The sequence below is a fragment of the Ascaphus truei genome, chromosome 3 (assembly GCF_040206685.1).
Source record: "Ascaphus truei isolate aAscTru1 chromosome 3, aAscTru1.hap1, whole genome shotgun sequence".
Lineage (NCBI taxonomy): Eukaryota > Metazoa > Chordata > Amphibia > Anura > Ascaphidae > Ascaphus > Ascaphus truei.
Genome location: NC_134485.1, coordinates 28,980,173 through 28,996,334, shown reverse-complemented (window position 1 = coordinate 28,996,334; position 16,162 = coordinate 28,980,173). Strand labels below are relative to the sequence as shown.

Genomic DNA, 16,162 nt, shown 5'->3' with positions numbered 1-16,162 from the left:
AATGGCGAGACTCTTTTTTGACGGACATCCCCAGGGACTGTGCTGTGTACTGTATGTAGGTTGTTTTCTGTATAAAACATGATTACCCCAACTTTCATTGCAACCATTTTACACGTGATGAGAAATTGTAATGCCGTGTTAGTCGGCTGTTTCGTTGCGTTTTCAGACATCCTGATGGATGGAAATACAAAAAACATTAAAAAAAAAAACATTTTGAAAACTCGTGTCAATAAAAACGAGAAATGTTGTTGCAGGGTAATCATATTCACAGATTGGCAATCATTGTTCTAATTCTAATTGATTAATATGTTATGGTAACATGTTGAGTAAAACATGAATGCTTCATTTGCACAAGCATACCCAGAATCCTTTGAGGCCACAATGCTTTACACTGTAGTTTTCAGATGGCTGGAAAATTGAAAATAAAAAAAGCTTTGTGCATAGTCATTTTTATTTCATATAGTGCTTTTCTCCCAATGGGACTCAAAGCGCTTTATAGTATAGTGTGCAGTACAGGCATACCCCGCATTAACGTACGCAATGGGACCGGAGCATGTATGTAAAGTGAAAATGTACTTAAAGTGAAGCACTGCCTTTTTCCCACTTATCGATGCATGTACTGTATGGCAATCGTCATATACGAGTATAACTGATGTAAATAATGCATGTGTAACAGGCTCTATAGTCTCCCCGCTTGCGCACAGCTTCGGTACATGTAGGGAGCTGGTATTGCTGTTCAGGACGTGCTGACAGGCGCATGCGTGAGCTGCTGTTTGCCTATTGGGCGATATGTCCTTACTCGTGAGTACTTAAAGTGAGTGTCCTTAAACCGGGGTATGCCTGTACGCAGCATTGTATATAGGATTTTTGCAGACACAGTCCCTGCCCCGTAGAGCTTACAATCGATGCTTTTGGTGCCTGAGACACAGGGAGTGACTGCTCTCGGTCACAAGGAGCTGACACCGGGATTTGAAGCAGGCTCCCCTGCCACAGTGCCATTGTTTTCAGTCGGTTTACTCGCTGAGCCGCTCCTTGGTCTCATGTATGCATGGTTTAGCTCTATGTTGACATCTTTCAGTTGTCTCATGCAGCGAAGTTGATTATTTGCAAAAGTTTCTCACTTTTCTCACGTTTTTTATTTTTATTTTTTTCAGCTGCCATAAATTTTCTCCGTTCTTTGCTGGAACCGGACCCCTTAAAAAGGCCCAGCACAAAGCAAGCCCTAGCAAATCGCTGGCTTAATGATAATTACCATGGGAAAGGACTCCACACTGTCACATACCCAAACAGGTAAATCAATGAATAACCAACGTCTAAATTAGACAGCATTTATGCACACTGGAATGTATTATGACATTTCATCAGGTACCAGCTGTCTCTCCAGTCCTCAAGACCTCCCCCCCAACAGGTCAGGCTTTCAGGATATCCTTGCTTCAGCACAGATGGTGCAGTCTTTGACTGAGCCACTGATTTGAGCCACCAGTGCTGAAACGGATATCTTGAAAGCCTGACCTGTTGGTAGCTCTTGAGAACTGGAGTTGGCCACCCCTGCGCCCCAACGTTGATCATAGATTTTACGTTTTGGGCAGGCTGGAGCTCGGCTGTGACCATGTATTTTGTAATATCTGCGCTGCTGTTCAGAACAATATTTTAAGGATAGCGAATATTTTTCGCTCAGTCAAGCAAACCAATTGTCTGACCTAGCCCAAAAAACAGACATTGGAAAGAAAAAAAACATTCTTCGCTAACTAGACCTTGAATAAGCTATTAAGGTAATGCGGCATAAGCTTCTAGGGGTCCGTGTTGAAATGGATTTCAAGCAAAAGGTGGCTCTTTGTACTCATTTGATTGTCATTTCCCAGAATCCCTAGCTGCAGTGGAAGCTAAGAGATAATGGGGAAAGGCAGGGTTGCAGAGCTGTCTGAGATGTGAATGTGCTCACAAGTGATATTTGTATTTACTGTTGGCCAACTAGCATATTTGAAGGTTCTTCTTCAGCTGTAGGATTTTTGGACTTTGGGGCAGTGTGTGAGTTTGTTTAGCATTAAACAGGCAGGTCTTCGGGTTAATTACATATACTGAGGAAAGATAGTATGAGTATTTTAGGCTTGGCAGGATAACGCCCAACTCCTTTCTCTGACAGACCTCTTATGCAATGAGTCCGTCAAAATACATTATTTGTATGGGGGTTAGAGGGGCATCTGTTCAAATTGCATTTACCTTCCATTTCTTGTTTTACTTGGTCACATGGGTCATTGTTAAATCATTTAGTAGTTCAGGCAGAAAGTAGGAAAATTAAACTTTTCTCAGCAAATTCTGAGTCTCTCCCTCACAAGTAATTGGAGTTTGGTTTTCTGCTGACCACTTCAGCTCCAGCATTTTTGCTGCATCCTGTACTTGTATGTACAGCTCAACCCCCTTATAACGCTGTGCTTGGGGTCCAAAGAATCACATCGCGTTATAAGCGGATCGCGTTAGAAATAATGTACAATTGTACGCATTGTACAATAAAGTATTTAAGATACCAATAATCGTGTTGTAAAGTATTCATAAATACGAAAATTGGGAGCCACGTTTGCATCGCGTTATAAACGGATTGAGCTGTATGTATGTATGTGTATTTTTATTTATATAGCGTCATTTATGTTCATAGCGCTTCACAACAGTAATACACATAACATAATATAACACATACTGGGAATAAGCACTTTAGATATAAAAGTAACAATAGGAGAAGGGGTCCCTGTCCTGAAGAGCTTACAATCTAAGTGGTAATTAGGGAGACCTTGCATAGACAGTAGGAGGGTGTTATGGTACGTGCGTCTGCGAGGGGTCAAGGTTAGTGCATGAGAGATGTTTAGTATCAGCCAGCGGAGCTACCCATATGCTTCATTAAAGAGGTGTGTTTTTAGTCTTAAAGGTGGAGTGAGAGGGCGCCGGCCGGATATTGAGGGGAAGGACATTCCAGAGGTGCGGGGGCAGTGAGTGTGAGAAGTTTTAGGCGGCAGAGGGCTTTAGATAGATACAAAAGGGGTACACAGAAGACATCCTTGCGCAGAACGCAAGAGTCGGTAGGTGCATAGAAATTAGGGCTGACCTGTAAGGAGGGACAAGAATGTTTAGCCTTAAAATTGAGGAGGAAATTTTGTAAGTGATACAGGATTTAATAGGAAACCAGGAGAGGGATTGCAGCAGGAGAGACAGATTTAGGAGAAAGTAGAATGATTCTAGTAGCAGCGTTTAGGATAGATTGTAGGGGAGACAGGTGAGAGGCAGGAAGGCCGGACAGTAGAAGGTTACAATTGTCGAGAAGGGAGAAAATAAGGGCCTGCATTAGAGTTTTAGCCGTAGACGGACAGAGTAAAGGGCTTATCTTTGCAATGTTACGGAGGTAAAAACAACAGATTTTAGCTACATTGTGAGTGTGGGAGGAGTAAAGTGTGATCCCTAGGCAGCGTGCTTGTGATACTGTGTGTATGATGGTACTGCCAACAGTAATGTAGAAGGGGGCAGTTGGACCAGGCTTTGGAAGTACGAGGAGCTCTGTCTTTGACATGTTAGGTTTGAGTCGCGGAAGACCATTCAGGATGATATAGCAGGAAAACATTCGAAGACTTTGGTCTGTACAGTAGCGGTAAGGTCAGGGATAGAAATCTAAATGTGTGTCATCAGCATAGAGGTGATACTTGAACCCTAGAGATGTGATATGGTCATCTATAGAGAGTGTGTAGAGAGAAAAGATGAGGTTCCAGGACAGAGCCCTGGGGTATGCCCACAGAGAAATGGAGGAGGAGGAGGTGTTGGCAAATGACTTTGAAAGTACAATGGAAGACATGAATGGAAATGCAGGATAGAGCTCTGTTACAGATACCTAGAGTATGGAGAATGTGAAGTAGAAGAGGGTGATCCACAGTATCAAAGGCTGCAGAGAGGTTGAATAATATGAGCAAAGTGTAATGACCGTTGTCTTTTGCAGTATGGAGGTCATTAGTTATTTTGGTGAGGACTGTTTCGGTGGAGTGAGCAGTGCAAAAACCACATCGTAGAGGGTCTAGGAGAGAGTAGATGGTGAGAAAGTGGAGCAAGCGAGATAACACAATGCATTTAAGGATTTTAGGGAGACAGGGAATTAGAGAGACAGGTAGGGCCAAGCTTACTGTTTTTTAGTAAGGGTATAACTGTTGCGTGATTAAAGGAGACAGGAAAGGTAACAGAGTAGAGGGAAGAGTAGTAAATATGTGTGTAGGGATTAGAGAAGGAACAAGAGGTTTGAGGAGATGGGACGGAATGGGGTTAAGAGGGCAGGTGGTAGAGGAAGAAGAGGAGATCAGTAGTGAAATGTACTCGTCGGTGAGAGGTGGAGTCGAAGAAGGCAGGAGGTGAGTTAGGAAGAGGTGTAGCATGTGAGGAGGATACAGAGGGGATGACTTGTCGAATAGAATCCACTATAGGCTGCGTCCATGGTAATTTCAACCGTGCGGAGGCTTAGGGAAAGCGGGTGCTTTCACTGGCCATGGTAAGCGCGCCGTCCGTGGCGTGTCTAGGGGCGTTCCAGTGACGTCAAGGAGCTGGTTCGCCCTCATTGGGCGAACCGCTCACGTGACCGGCCTGTCGCGCCAAGAAACCAGTTTCAACTGATTTCTTGCGCAACACATGCCCCCTCCCGCTTCCGCACGCCGCATAGACATGAACATTGCCTTAAGGCAGTCGTCCGCGCGGTCTGCCATACAATGGACGCAGCCTTCATCTTGAACTAGTCAGCAAAGTCCCGCGGTGAAATAGAGGAAGAAACACCAGTAACAGACAGTGGTCCGAGTATAGAGTCAAAGACAGAGAAGAGTTTGCATGGGCTAGACTTGTGTGTGTTGATTAGTGATTGAAAAGTAGGTTTGTTTAGCCTGTGAGAGGGCAGAATTGAAACAGGATAGGATACATTTGTAGTGAAGGAAGTCTGCGGGAGTATGTGATTTCCTCCCGAGGAGCGAATACAGGAGTGGAGCATACGTGTTTGGCAGTTTTAGCCAGGGTCTGAGATTAGAACGGCGAGAGCAGGAGAGGAAAAGAGAGGCATGTAGATCAAGAGAGGAGGATAAGGCAGAGTTGTAGTTCCTGAACATGTTGTCAGAGTGTAGCAGAGCTGAGGGTGGAGCGCCAAGTGGAGTCGAGAGCTGGGAGGTTAATGGAAAACAAGTTGCACAAACAAAGGGTGAAAGGGAGAGATGAGCGAAAACGAGATAAGATGGTCAGAGAGAGGAAAGGAGGTAGTGTAGAAGTGAGAGAGCAAAAGTGCTGGCTGCAGTCCACTGTTGAAGGCCAAAAGAAGATGTTAGGGAGAGAAAGCGGGAAGCCCAAGGGAGAGAGGCAGTATCAATATGGCAGTTGAAGTCCCCAAGGAGAAGAACAGGTGAGTCTGAATCCTGGCTCTCCAGTCTCTCTCTCACTTTGAGGAGAGAATTAAGAAGGGTGATGAGTAGAGGTAGGTGGGCAATAGATAACCTCCTCGTGGAAAGGTAGTGGAGACAAAATCTGGACAGTGTGCGCCTCAAAAGAAGGAAAGGAAAGAGAGGGAGGAATAGGAAGGGTTCGTTAACGGCAGATTGAGGAGAGGAGAAGCCGCACACCTCCACCTCTGACATCAGGGCGAGGAGTGTGGGAGAAAGAAAGGCAGAAAGAAAGGCCACCATAAGGCTGCGTCTATACAGGGGAGACCGCACGTCCGCACGCTGGGCAATCAGACTGCTTAAAGGCAGTGATCGCGTCTATACAGCGTGTGGGAGGGGGCGCGCAATGCACGTGAAATTGGTCAAAACTGATTTCTCGCGCGATTGGGCGGTCACGTGAGCGGTTCGACCAATGAGGGTGAACCAGCTACGTAGCGTCCCTGGCCCCCTCATAGACGCCCCTGGACGGCACGTGTACTAAGGCCAGGGTAAGAACCCGCTTTCCCTCAGCCTTGCACGGCTGCGGTGTCTATGGACGCAGCCTAAGAGAGGGCTGCTTCCAGTTCAGAGTCAGACTGCTATAACTGAGTCTTGGGTCACTCAAAGATGAGCAGAGCGTGAGAAAAAAAGAAGTCGTGCATAGAGAGGAACTTGTTGGAGAGTGAGCGTGCATTCCAAAGGGAATAGGGGAGAGAGGAGGGAGGGTGGTGGGGGATGGGTATGAGGTTAGAGGGGTTTACTCCACAAAGAGGTGAGGTTGCATGTGAGAGGTAAGGACGAGCGCATGTAGAAATAAGACTGGGACCAGGATTGGGAGAGATGTCCCCAGAAGCGAGGAAAGAAAGTGGGTGTGTGAGGAGGATTTGTAGGGGTGTGTTTTACAGCACGAGATAGTCCAAGGGCACAGATAGGAAAGCAGTTCATGTGAACCGAGAAGTGGAGAAGAAAGCGGAGATGGGGAAATATGAATGGAGTTAACGACATAAGGCTTGTTGAAAGAGAACTGTGGTTTGAGCGAATATAAGTAGCAGAGGAGGCATGGCAGTGTTGGAAGTTCAGTGTTGAGTAGCCAGAGTGGTGGGCACTAAAAATGGAGTTGGCATAAGAGCAATATGCAAACTATCAGAAAAGCCATATATGAATGGTGGTTCTGCAGAGTGAAGGCGCTGTGTCTTGAGTCTGTGATAGAAAATGTCCTCTTTTCCAGCGCCGTTAAGTCCCAGAATCCAGGGCCAGTAGTTGTAAAGTTGTCCACTTCTTATTTCACTTCTTTTGAACTCAATATTAAACTCCACTTTAAAGATGGATCGCTGCCTGTTCCTACAATGCTGCTTCCTGAATGTGTCTCTAAGGCCAGGTCCCCCGGGGGTGACGGAAGCGCACGTGGCGGCGTACGCGCCGCACACCAGTCATTATCCTCTGTTGCCTCGGTGTCTCCTTCTGTTTAGGCTCACAAGGCGCTGTGGCGCGTCAGCCAGCAGGGGATACAACAAGATTGTGTTCCCGTGCAGTGATGTGATCACATGTTGTGCTGTGAGCCAATCAAGAGGGGAGATTGCCTGAGCCAGTGGGAGTGCAGCAACTGTAGGCCAATGGCAGCCTAGCAAGTTCAAACCAATGGGAGGGAAATAATATATGTGTAGTAATAGTTCTTTTGTGCTCCAACCTTGCATCTTGTGGTTTGCCCCCGTCCTGGCCGTACCCACCTGCCCTGTTTAGGCTTCGCCCGCGCCTCCGATAGCTGCTAACAGACCACAGATCGCAGTTTTCAGCTGTGCACGTGCTGCCAGAATGCCAGCCGTGTGTGCGGCAGCCTTCAGCGGGACCTTAGCCTTAATATATACAGTAGGCCTAAGAAGTTACCTGATCCCACTTAAGTTCTGCCAAGACACTGCTCAATTAACACACAAGAGGCACAGGAGAAATTTTTTATTTGTAATCATACAGTTCTCATACCTATGCTAGCTGTTGGATTTACAATTCAGATCAGCACAGCAGGTGTTAATAGCAGAGACAGCAGCAAGTCACCCAGTGCATACCTATGGAAAGAAAGATGAGATCTGTTAGGATCTTACAAGATGAGCCCTCTATCATTCCCTGTTAAACTCTACTTAAAATTGGTCCACTTTAAAGATGGGCCGCTGCCTGCTCCTGCAGTGCTGCGTCCCCAGTGTCTGTCTCCATATACAGTAAGGAGCTCCTAATGAGTATATAAGAGATAGGAGCATGTGTTAGGTTCTTGGTTCTGTCATATGTTCAGACCCACATTTGAAAACTTCCATTCAATTATCAGACATGATTAAAATAGTATGAGCATGCTATATTGCTGCGGGCTTCCAGTTAATTGTCATTTCAGTATATCTTTTTACACTCCTTTAATGCCTAATTATTTAGAAAGTATATTGTGGTATAATACAGTTGCATATAATTGGTACAAATGGCATAACTGACGTGTATCCTTTGCCTTTTTTCTTTCTTTCTTTGCATGAGGCCCTTATAAATTTGGGTTGGAGCAGCTGGAAACCACGTTTTACCGAGGGGAATACACTTTGATTGTTTTCAGATGGGAAACAGGGCTGGGTTATCCCACAAGTTTTATGGGATTTGGAACATTTGACACATTCATATTTCAAGTATAGATTGCATGGACCAAACAAAAATAATCTTTGTGTACAATTGTGACGTTGTCATGTTACACAAGAGCCAAGAGAACTCAGCTGCTGCAGGATTACAACTGCTGCAGTCCTGGTGGAAAATTCACACTTTCATAAAACTTTAAAGAATATATTATTTATCTTTGTTCCACGTTCTGGAACACTGCTCAGATTTATTTTCTTTTACTTCCTAGTACAGGGGTCTCCAAACTCGGTCCTCAAGGGCCACCAACAGGCTGGCTTTTATGGATACCCCTGTTTCAGCACAGGTAATCAGTGGCTAAGTTTTTGACTGAGCCACCTGTGTTTGAACAGGGATATCCATAAAACCCGACCTGTTGGCGGCTCTTGAGGACTGAGTTTGGAGACCCCTGTCTTAGAAGGTCAGCCCTGATCCTGATAAGCTGCTTCGCGATGTTATCTATTTGTGTCCTTCATACTTTTTTTTTGTTGTTCGTTTTTCTTGTTTAGGATTCACCTAGAAGATCTTAGCCAAAGTGTGGTCCTCCACATGTCTGAGAAGCTCGGTTTCAAACACAGCGACGTCATCAATGTTATACTCTCCAACAGGGCTTGCCACACGCTTGCGGTCTACTTCCTGTTAAACCGAAAGCTGGAGCGCTATTTAATAACCATGCGAGTGAGTTCACCGCCATATCCTGCTTTTTAGGGGAGGGCAGCGGAACAAGGGAAATCGTTAGAGATGGGGTAGGTTGGGAACAGCAGTGGTTACCAAGACACAGGGGGACCCATTTGTTATTTGCTTTTGGTCCATAAAGTATATGTTATGTTTCATTTATATCTGTTTCATTTACTGCCAGAAGCCCGACATTAATGACAACATTTGCCACAAGAACCAGTTCCATCAAATCGAAAAATACAAGATGAACAAGAACTCCTATGAGGTGAGGGTCCTGATCATCGGAACGTTTATTTCCGCCTGAAAGCGTGGTTTGGGTAAATGAAATATGCGGACACATACATGTCTGTCCTGTCTTGAATATAACAGATTAAGAAGAAACTGGAGTCGTGCAGTTAGTAAGTGTGTAAGGCAGGAGCGGCCAACTCCAGTTCTCAAGGGCCACCAGCAGATTTTCAGGATATCGCTGGTTCTGCACAGGTGGCTCAGTCGTTGACTGATTGATTGAGCCGCCTGTGCTGAAGCAGGGGTATCCTGAAAACCTCACCTGTTGGTGGCCCTTGAGGACTGGAGTTGGCCACTCCTGGTGTAGGGGGATGTTCAGGGATCCCGAGTGAAGCAGAATTTAACTCTGGTGTTTTTTCTTAATAAAACACATCTGCAGAGCCGCAGCGAAAACATCTTGCTCCTATATTTATTAAGGGCAATAAAAACCTGGAATAGAGCAAATAAAAAAGTTTAGAAGTGTAGATTTTCAGTGTTGCTGCTCATTGTAAATAATGATTAGTAATAAAGTACCAACTTTAGACAAAATATAGTTAATCGGTACATCTGCTTCCTCAGGATGTAATAGAATAGCCAAGTGATGAAAAGTGTCTGGGGTTAGACGGATGAATAATTTGTCAGCGGTGGTCAAGGGAGTCGCTTCCTGTTCATTGTAAAAGGGACAGGAAGCACAGAGATCTCCACTTTCTACCATAACGAAAGTGGAGGATGTGCCGGATCCATATGGCAAAAGGAAGCTTATCCTCCGCCCCCAGCTGTAAATCAACGTCTGTCTCTGCAGCCCAAAAAATAATATTAATGCTAGAACACCTGAAACCTTAAACACCAGTAAATTGGGTGGAACAAGTTGTTGGTAAATATGAAGCATAGATACGGTGTAAGTGGAGCATCTTACAAGGTTGCAGGTTAGACTAATGCAGGAGTGGCCAACGCCAGTCCTCAAGGGCCACCAACAGGTCAGGTATTGGGGGTATCCCTGCTTCAGCATAGGTGGCTCAGCCATTGACTGAGCACCTATGCTGAAGCAGGGATATCGTTAAAACCTAACCTGTTGGTGGCCCTTGAGGACTGGAGTTGGCCTCCCCTGGAGTATTGCAATGGTTTGTTTTTGCCCAGTGGCGGTTCAGCATGGACCAAAGGTGTCGACACCCTTGGCAAAGATAAAAACATTTATATTTCCATTAAAGCGAGGAATCTCGTGTGAAATAATGAAATGTGGCAGAAGAAACATCCAGATCATTTTAAGGATCGCTATTTGGAGTTTCTTGAGCCTTGTTTTTCCCTTCTACTAACGTGCAGCAAAAGGTTTTTCTGTAACATTAAACTCGTCCTTTCCTGCTGCTCAGGAACTGTGTCCAATAGCGAACATCGCATGTTTATTGGCAATGGTGTTTGCTCATTCTCTGATCGTTTTACATGCAGGAAAGAAGACCTAAAGATGCAGAAAAAAGAGGGGATCTTCACCAGCGCGCAATGCAGAAAAAGCCGGACAAATTGTCACCCTCTCACAAACAGACCTCGTGCCTGGCGACCCAGGTTCACAACCCTAAAGTTCCTCTCAAAGAAAGGAAACCCTCAAAGCCTGAGCGAGGTAAGTGTTCAAACCAGCGGCAGGTAACTCACTACGACCACACTGGCCAACGCCAGTCCTTAAGGGCCACCAACAGGTCAGGTTTTAAGGATATCCCTGCTTCAGCACAGGTGGTGCAGTCGAAGACTGAGTCACTGATTGAGCCTCCTGTGCCGACGCAGGGATATCCTTAAAACCTGACCTGTTGGTGGCCTTTGAAGACCAGAGTCGGCCACCCCTGCACTAGGACATTTCCAGGTGCTAATTCAGATAGGTGTTTAATAAGGGTTACAAGGCTGCAGAGTTGACTTTATGTGATGATTTTGCATAACACCCATAACCTAGGCCACGGTATCATAGAGGAGACAAAATGTCTGTGGCCCTATTGTAGCGAAGACTACAGCTCGCTACCAATGTTGACCCATCGGAGGCAGAAACAAGTGATAATGTGGCCAGTGGGCTCCTATTGAATGGGTTTAAAATGAGAAAGACTATGCAAGCTGCACAAAGGAGATTTTATTGCTCCTCCTAAGGTTGTTTCGTCTCCCCTGGATGTAACCTATCCATCTTCATGACATTTATATGACATGGAAGTACAGACGCCCATTGTCTGCCACTGTATTGGAACCAAAACTATATTGTTATAGAAATATTGTTGCAATAAGTATTTCAGAATGATGAGAAGTTTTACGTTTTTTTACACTATTAAAAAAATCAGTATTAAAAAAAAAAAAAACTAAGTGAAAATATTGAACAGTGAAAAACCTGAGGCTCTCTTTACGTTTCTTTTTGGGGTTTTTTCCATTCTTCGAAGTCTAATTTGAAATAAGGAGCATTTATTCACATTGGTCTTATTTCATTTTGTCTTTGGTCAAAGACATGTCTGCTATTTTGAGAGTACTGTTGCATAAAAAAATAAACTAAAGAATAATTATGGAAAACATTAAAATTCTTGCAAAAAAGCTACTGAAAAAATAAAATGTGTTTTTTAAAATGTAATTAGGGGCAATAACTTTTTGTCCCAATTTTTGACAGTATATGCATTTATTCTTTATTTACAGAATCAATTGGAGGATGTTTAAGCCCTTTCCATGAGGTCAGGCTAACCAAGGCAGGATGTGTGGCTTCCTGTTCTCTAGAGTATCTGGAAATGCAGAGCCCAGATCCAAGGACCCCAAAGATAATGAAACGGCAAGATTCCCACTCCCAAGAGGCTGTGAATGCCGTAAGCCGCATGAAGGACACTCATCCGAATGTTGTACGTTCCTTCGAATCGGTCAACAGGGAGGACCAAATGGAATCAATGTCCCCCTCCCACCAGTACAGAGTTCTGGGGTCCCCCGTGTCTTTCTCTCCCAGGCATTCAAATGCAAGAACTCTGTCCCCAATCTTCCAGTTTGACAACACAACCCCTGTAAAGGGTCTGGCTCTCTCCACCCAGGCTTCTTTCACTTACGAAGACAAAAGCAGCCCATCTGGTTCTGAATCCCTGTCTCCAGCTTCTCCTGATTCCCCATCTGGTAACAATAACTTTTCCAGCAATTTGGGAAGCCCCAACTGTGTAAGGAGCAGGGGTAGGTTCCCCATGATGGGAATTGGACAAATGCTTCGGAAAAGAAATCAAGTGGTATCACCCAAAACCGAAAAGCCCCTCGAAGCTCGAATGCCCGCATTGCACCAAATGAGCCCAGGCTATGCTGGCTTTAACTCGAGCGAGATTAGTGGGTTTTGTTAACTGGGCGTTATCGACAGACAATGTTTTCAAACAGTCGTGTATTTCGAGGGCTAAATCGTGTTAGAAAGGGGGAAATTGTTTATATTATTTGTAAATGTGATTTTTGTAACGCCACAGTTTGGAAACCAGTCGAACCCAGTGATTTTTGTTACATAGCCAATGGTACATGATATGTCATCCTTCATAACTGCCCTTAAACTGCAAGTGCCCCATCTGACGTTTTAGGCAGTTACAAATTGACATGTTATATTTTCCAAGTGCAACTCGGATACAAATTTTGACTTTCTGTAAACATGTTTGGAAATGCAAAGATGTATGTGAAATGAATTGAAAGAACAAGAACCCTACGAGCTTGGGCTCATCAAGCTCCAGATTGGGGTATTTGGACCATGCATTTCTCCAGCTCTTGATTTCACACTTCGTGCACTGGCCTGCAGGCTCTTGGCTCATGACAAAGGCAGCTCTATGGAAATGTGAGAGAACTAGAGCTAAGTGAGAGTCGTGGGAACTACATGGACATAAGCACTTCTGGCTTGTAAATCTCATAGGAGCTCTCATTGCACATGACAGTTGAACAACAATAATATTTCATTCTTTTTCTGGGGGGGCGGGGGAGGTTGTTAACCAGCGATGTGACAACAAGACTAATGAAAACTACATACTGAATATATCATAATTTTTGGGCCAAGTGTTCTGGTTCAGATGATATGCTGGTGTGTTAGGGAGGGGATATGACAGTATAACAGGATATTGTTTAGTGCAGGGGTGCGCAAACTTTCTTTGCAGCTGTGCTCGCGCCCCCCTCGCCTCCATTCTCTGCGTAAAATGACGGCGCGGCTCATGTGACGTCACGTGACCCCGTGGCGTCATTTGTCGCCACGGCGACGCATCGGCAGCTGTCTGAATCTCGGTAAGAAATAGGTTGCAGAGGCCTCGCGCAATCCCTCGGCATTCGTGGGGTAGAGCAACCACCGTGCCCCCCTACAAAAATCACCCGCACCCGCCCCCCCCCCAGTTTGCGCACCCCTGGTTTAGTGTATAGTCTTTTTTTCTGTTTTCCTTAGATTTGGTCCTTCTTACCAACATGTTGGAGCTGCAAAAAAAGCTGAAGTATAAAACCCCGTGACAGCCTTTGGTATTCCTATTTGAAGAGATGTCAAAAATATATATTAAGTCTGTCCCATGCATTAACTGTAATGTACAAGCCGCAAAATAACTGTTTAATAGCAGGCTAGTTAGGGGCATTATACAGTATGTAATGAAGGACAACAAGTTTAAAGTGATTTTTAAAAGTTGTTGTAATGAGGGTGGAGTTATTAGAAAATTCACACAAAGTTGTTGACATTTGTAGTGTCCTTTTAAAATTGTAACTGTATACACAGTCCCGATCAGCAGACGTGACTTTATTTTCCAACCACTGCATTGTCGCAGCAATTTAGGTAAGAAGATAAGGCTTTAAAGTAATCCATTTGAAATGATAAATGAAACAAACGCTGATGTCTCAGTTCTATTAATATCACCATGATTTTACGGTTTAGGGTTGTGTTCTCGTCCTGTTATGTGATGGGGTTGCAGCTATAGGTTTGAGCTGAACTCTAATACCTTGCCATTTACATGCACATAAAAGGAGTATCCATTTGTCTGACTTTATCTGCTGTTGAATGCAAGACGAGACACAGACCCCCACGCAGCAGCAGTGTATTGAATGGCCCTGGTTTGGTCCTGACATTCAACTTAAGCCGAATTTACAACACTTTATATGAGTTTAGTACTCTGCCTTCTTTGCCTTTCCATTGGTTGGTTCTCTGCGCTGCGCTGCAGGGCCCTCTGACAGCAGAGGCGTTCGTAACTTGGTCAGTGAATCCTTTCCCAACCTAGTTGGTAAAAATCGCAGAAACGGCTCTAAAAAATTTTTTTTTTTAAATAAAGTCTAAAATTGCATTCTAAGAAATGGAAATACCACTTGTGATCAGTCACATGTCTCAGACAGGTCTGCAACCCTGCTTTTCACCATTCCTAGCATACAGTGCTTCCACTGCAGCCAGGGATTCTGGGAAATGACATGAGCACACAGTGTGCCTTTTGGTTCAAATCCATGTTGACACGGACCCCTACAAGCTTATGCTTGCCACATTTACACAGTGCATAGCCAGTCAACCTACTCGCAGACAGCTGTTACGCCCTTTTGGGTCTCCTCAGTGTGAGGTTGGTTATACTGGCTTTGCAATTTGAAGCTGGGATAGGTTTCAACCACTCCTTAAACAAATGGTATGTTTCAAAATAAACTTAGGGTTTCTTAGAGCATGTGGATTGTTGCACAACTCTGCCAGTGAAAGGGGTTCAGGAAATGCAGCTGGGCTATGTTTTACTTGGAATTTACTATTGACACACTATGTAAAAATTCTTTGTGCGTAACTAGAAAGCAGGGGATTGTATCTCTACTAGGATAGAACTGTAAGCGACACTGTTTTTGTTTACTGATGAATCCTAATTCTCTGTCTGAACCAAAGAATGTTGTAGAAGTTGTCTGTAATTTAGGCAGAAATATGTGATATATATATATATATATATACAGTGGTTGACAAATCACCAAAAAATCTACTCGCCACACAAAAAAATCTACTCGCCACCTAGTACCAAATGTGTGCTGCTTGGGCCAATATTTACTCGCCCGGGGGTTAAATCCACTCGGCCGGGGCGAGCAAATGTATAGGTTTGTCGAACACTGTGTGTGTATATATATATATATATATATATATATATATATATATATATATACAGTGTTCGACAAACCTATACATTTGCTCGCCCCGGGCGAGTGGATTTAACTCCCGGGCGAGTAAATATTGGCCCAAGCAGCACACGTTTGGTACTAGGTGGCGAGTAGATTTTTTTGTGTGGCGAGTAGATTTTTTGGTGATTTGTCAACCACTATATATATATATATATATATATATATATATATATATATATATATATATATATATATATATATATATATATATATATATATATATATATATATATATATATATATATATATATGCAAATATAGCTGTATGCTCATCTGCATGTCTTAGGCAGGTCTGCAACCCCGCCTTTCCCCATTATCACCCAGCATACAGCACTTCCACTGCAGCAAGGGATTCTGGGAAATGACATGCAAATGAGCACACAGTGTCACTTTTTGCCTCAATAACCATTTTTAACATGGTTCCCTGTGGAGGGTTTTTGTCACTTTTTTTACTCACCATAACTTAACTCAGTATTATATATATATATATATATATATATATATATATATATATATATATATATATATATATATATATATATATATATATATATATATATATATATATATATTAACCAACTTTTTATCGTTGGAGGTTGTAAAAGATTTACTGAAGATGTAGCAAAAATTGTTCCTCCTTTTACTTTGTCACATATTACATGTTGTGAGTATGTCTGCTTCCTGCTGCAATGTGTGCGCTTATACAATACGTGAGACATGGTGCCCCCTCTATTTGTCACAAACTTTTTTTTTTTTGACTGTAATTAAACTGTTTTCATAAAACCATGTTTCCTTATAAACACTTGTTGTGTTCAGTGCATTGTAAAACCAGAGCAATTGTGCCTAAGCAAGGGTAAGGGATACGCATACTTCCAAAGTGAGGTCGCACTGCATTGCTGCAGAATATTTGGGTTCAGGAGATCAGCTTCGCAATATATTTAAATCGCCATACACGATTGGACAACGAGGACTCGTGCGTTTCACACCCAGAAAGCAGCGGCTTAGGCTGAGCTCACTCTGCCTGCTACCCCACGTTGTGGTGG

At 43.8% G+C, this 16,162-nt stretch overlaps 1 protein-coding gene across 3 annotated transcripts in view; it reads left to right on the top strand.

Moving 5' to 3' along the window:
* HUNK (hormonally up-regulated Neu-associated kinase) overlaps positions 1-15,046 on the top strand; it is an 83,576-nt gene extending 68,530 nt beyond the window's left edge. Inside the window, exons 7-11 of one of the 3 annotated variants that reach the window (XM_075593896.1) lie at positions 1,155-1,290; positions 8,567-8,735; positions 8,920-9,000; positions 10,443-10,611; positions 11,652-15,046. In XM_075593896.1, the coding sequence (XP_075450011.1) occupies positions 1,155-1,290; positions 8,567-8,735; positions 8,920-9,000; positions 10,443-10,611; positions 11,652-12,325 (1,229 nt within the window). In that variant the 3' untranslated portion in view covers positions 12,326-15,046. Of the gene's footprint in view, positions 1-1,154; positions 1,291-8,566; positions 8,736-8,916; positions 9,001-10,442; positions 10,612-11,651 lie in introns of all 3 variants that reach the window. The other 2 variants (XM_075593894.1, XM_075593897.1) reach the window with 2 other exon arrangements.
* Positions 15,047-16,162: the final 1,116 nt, after the last annotated feature.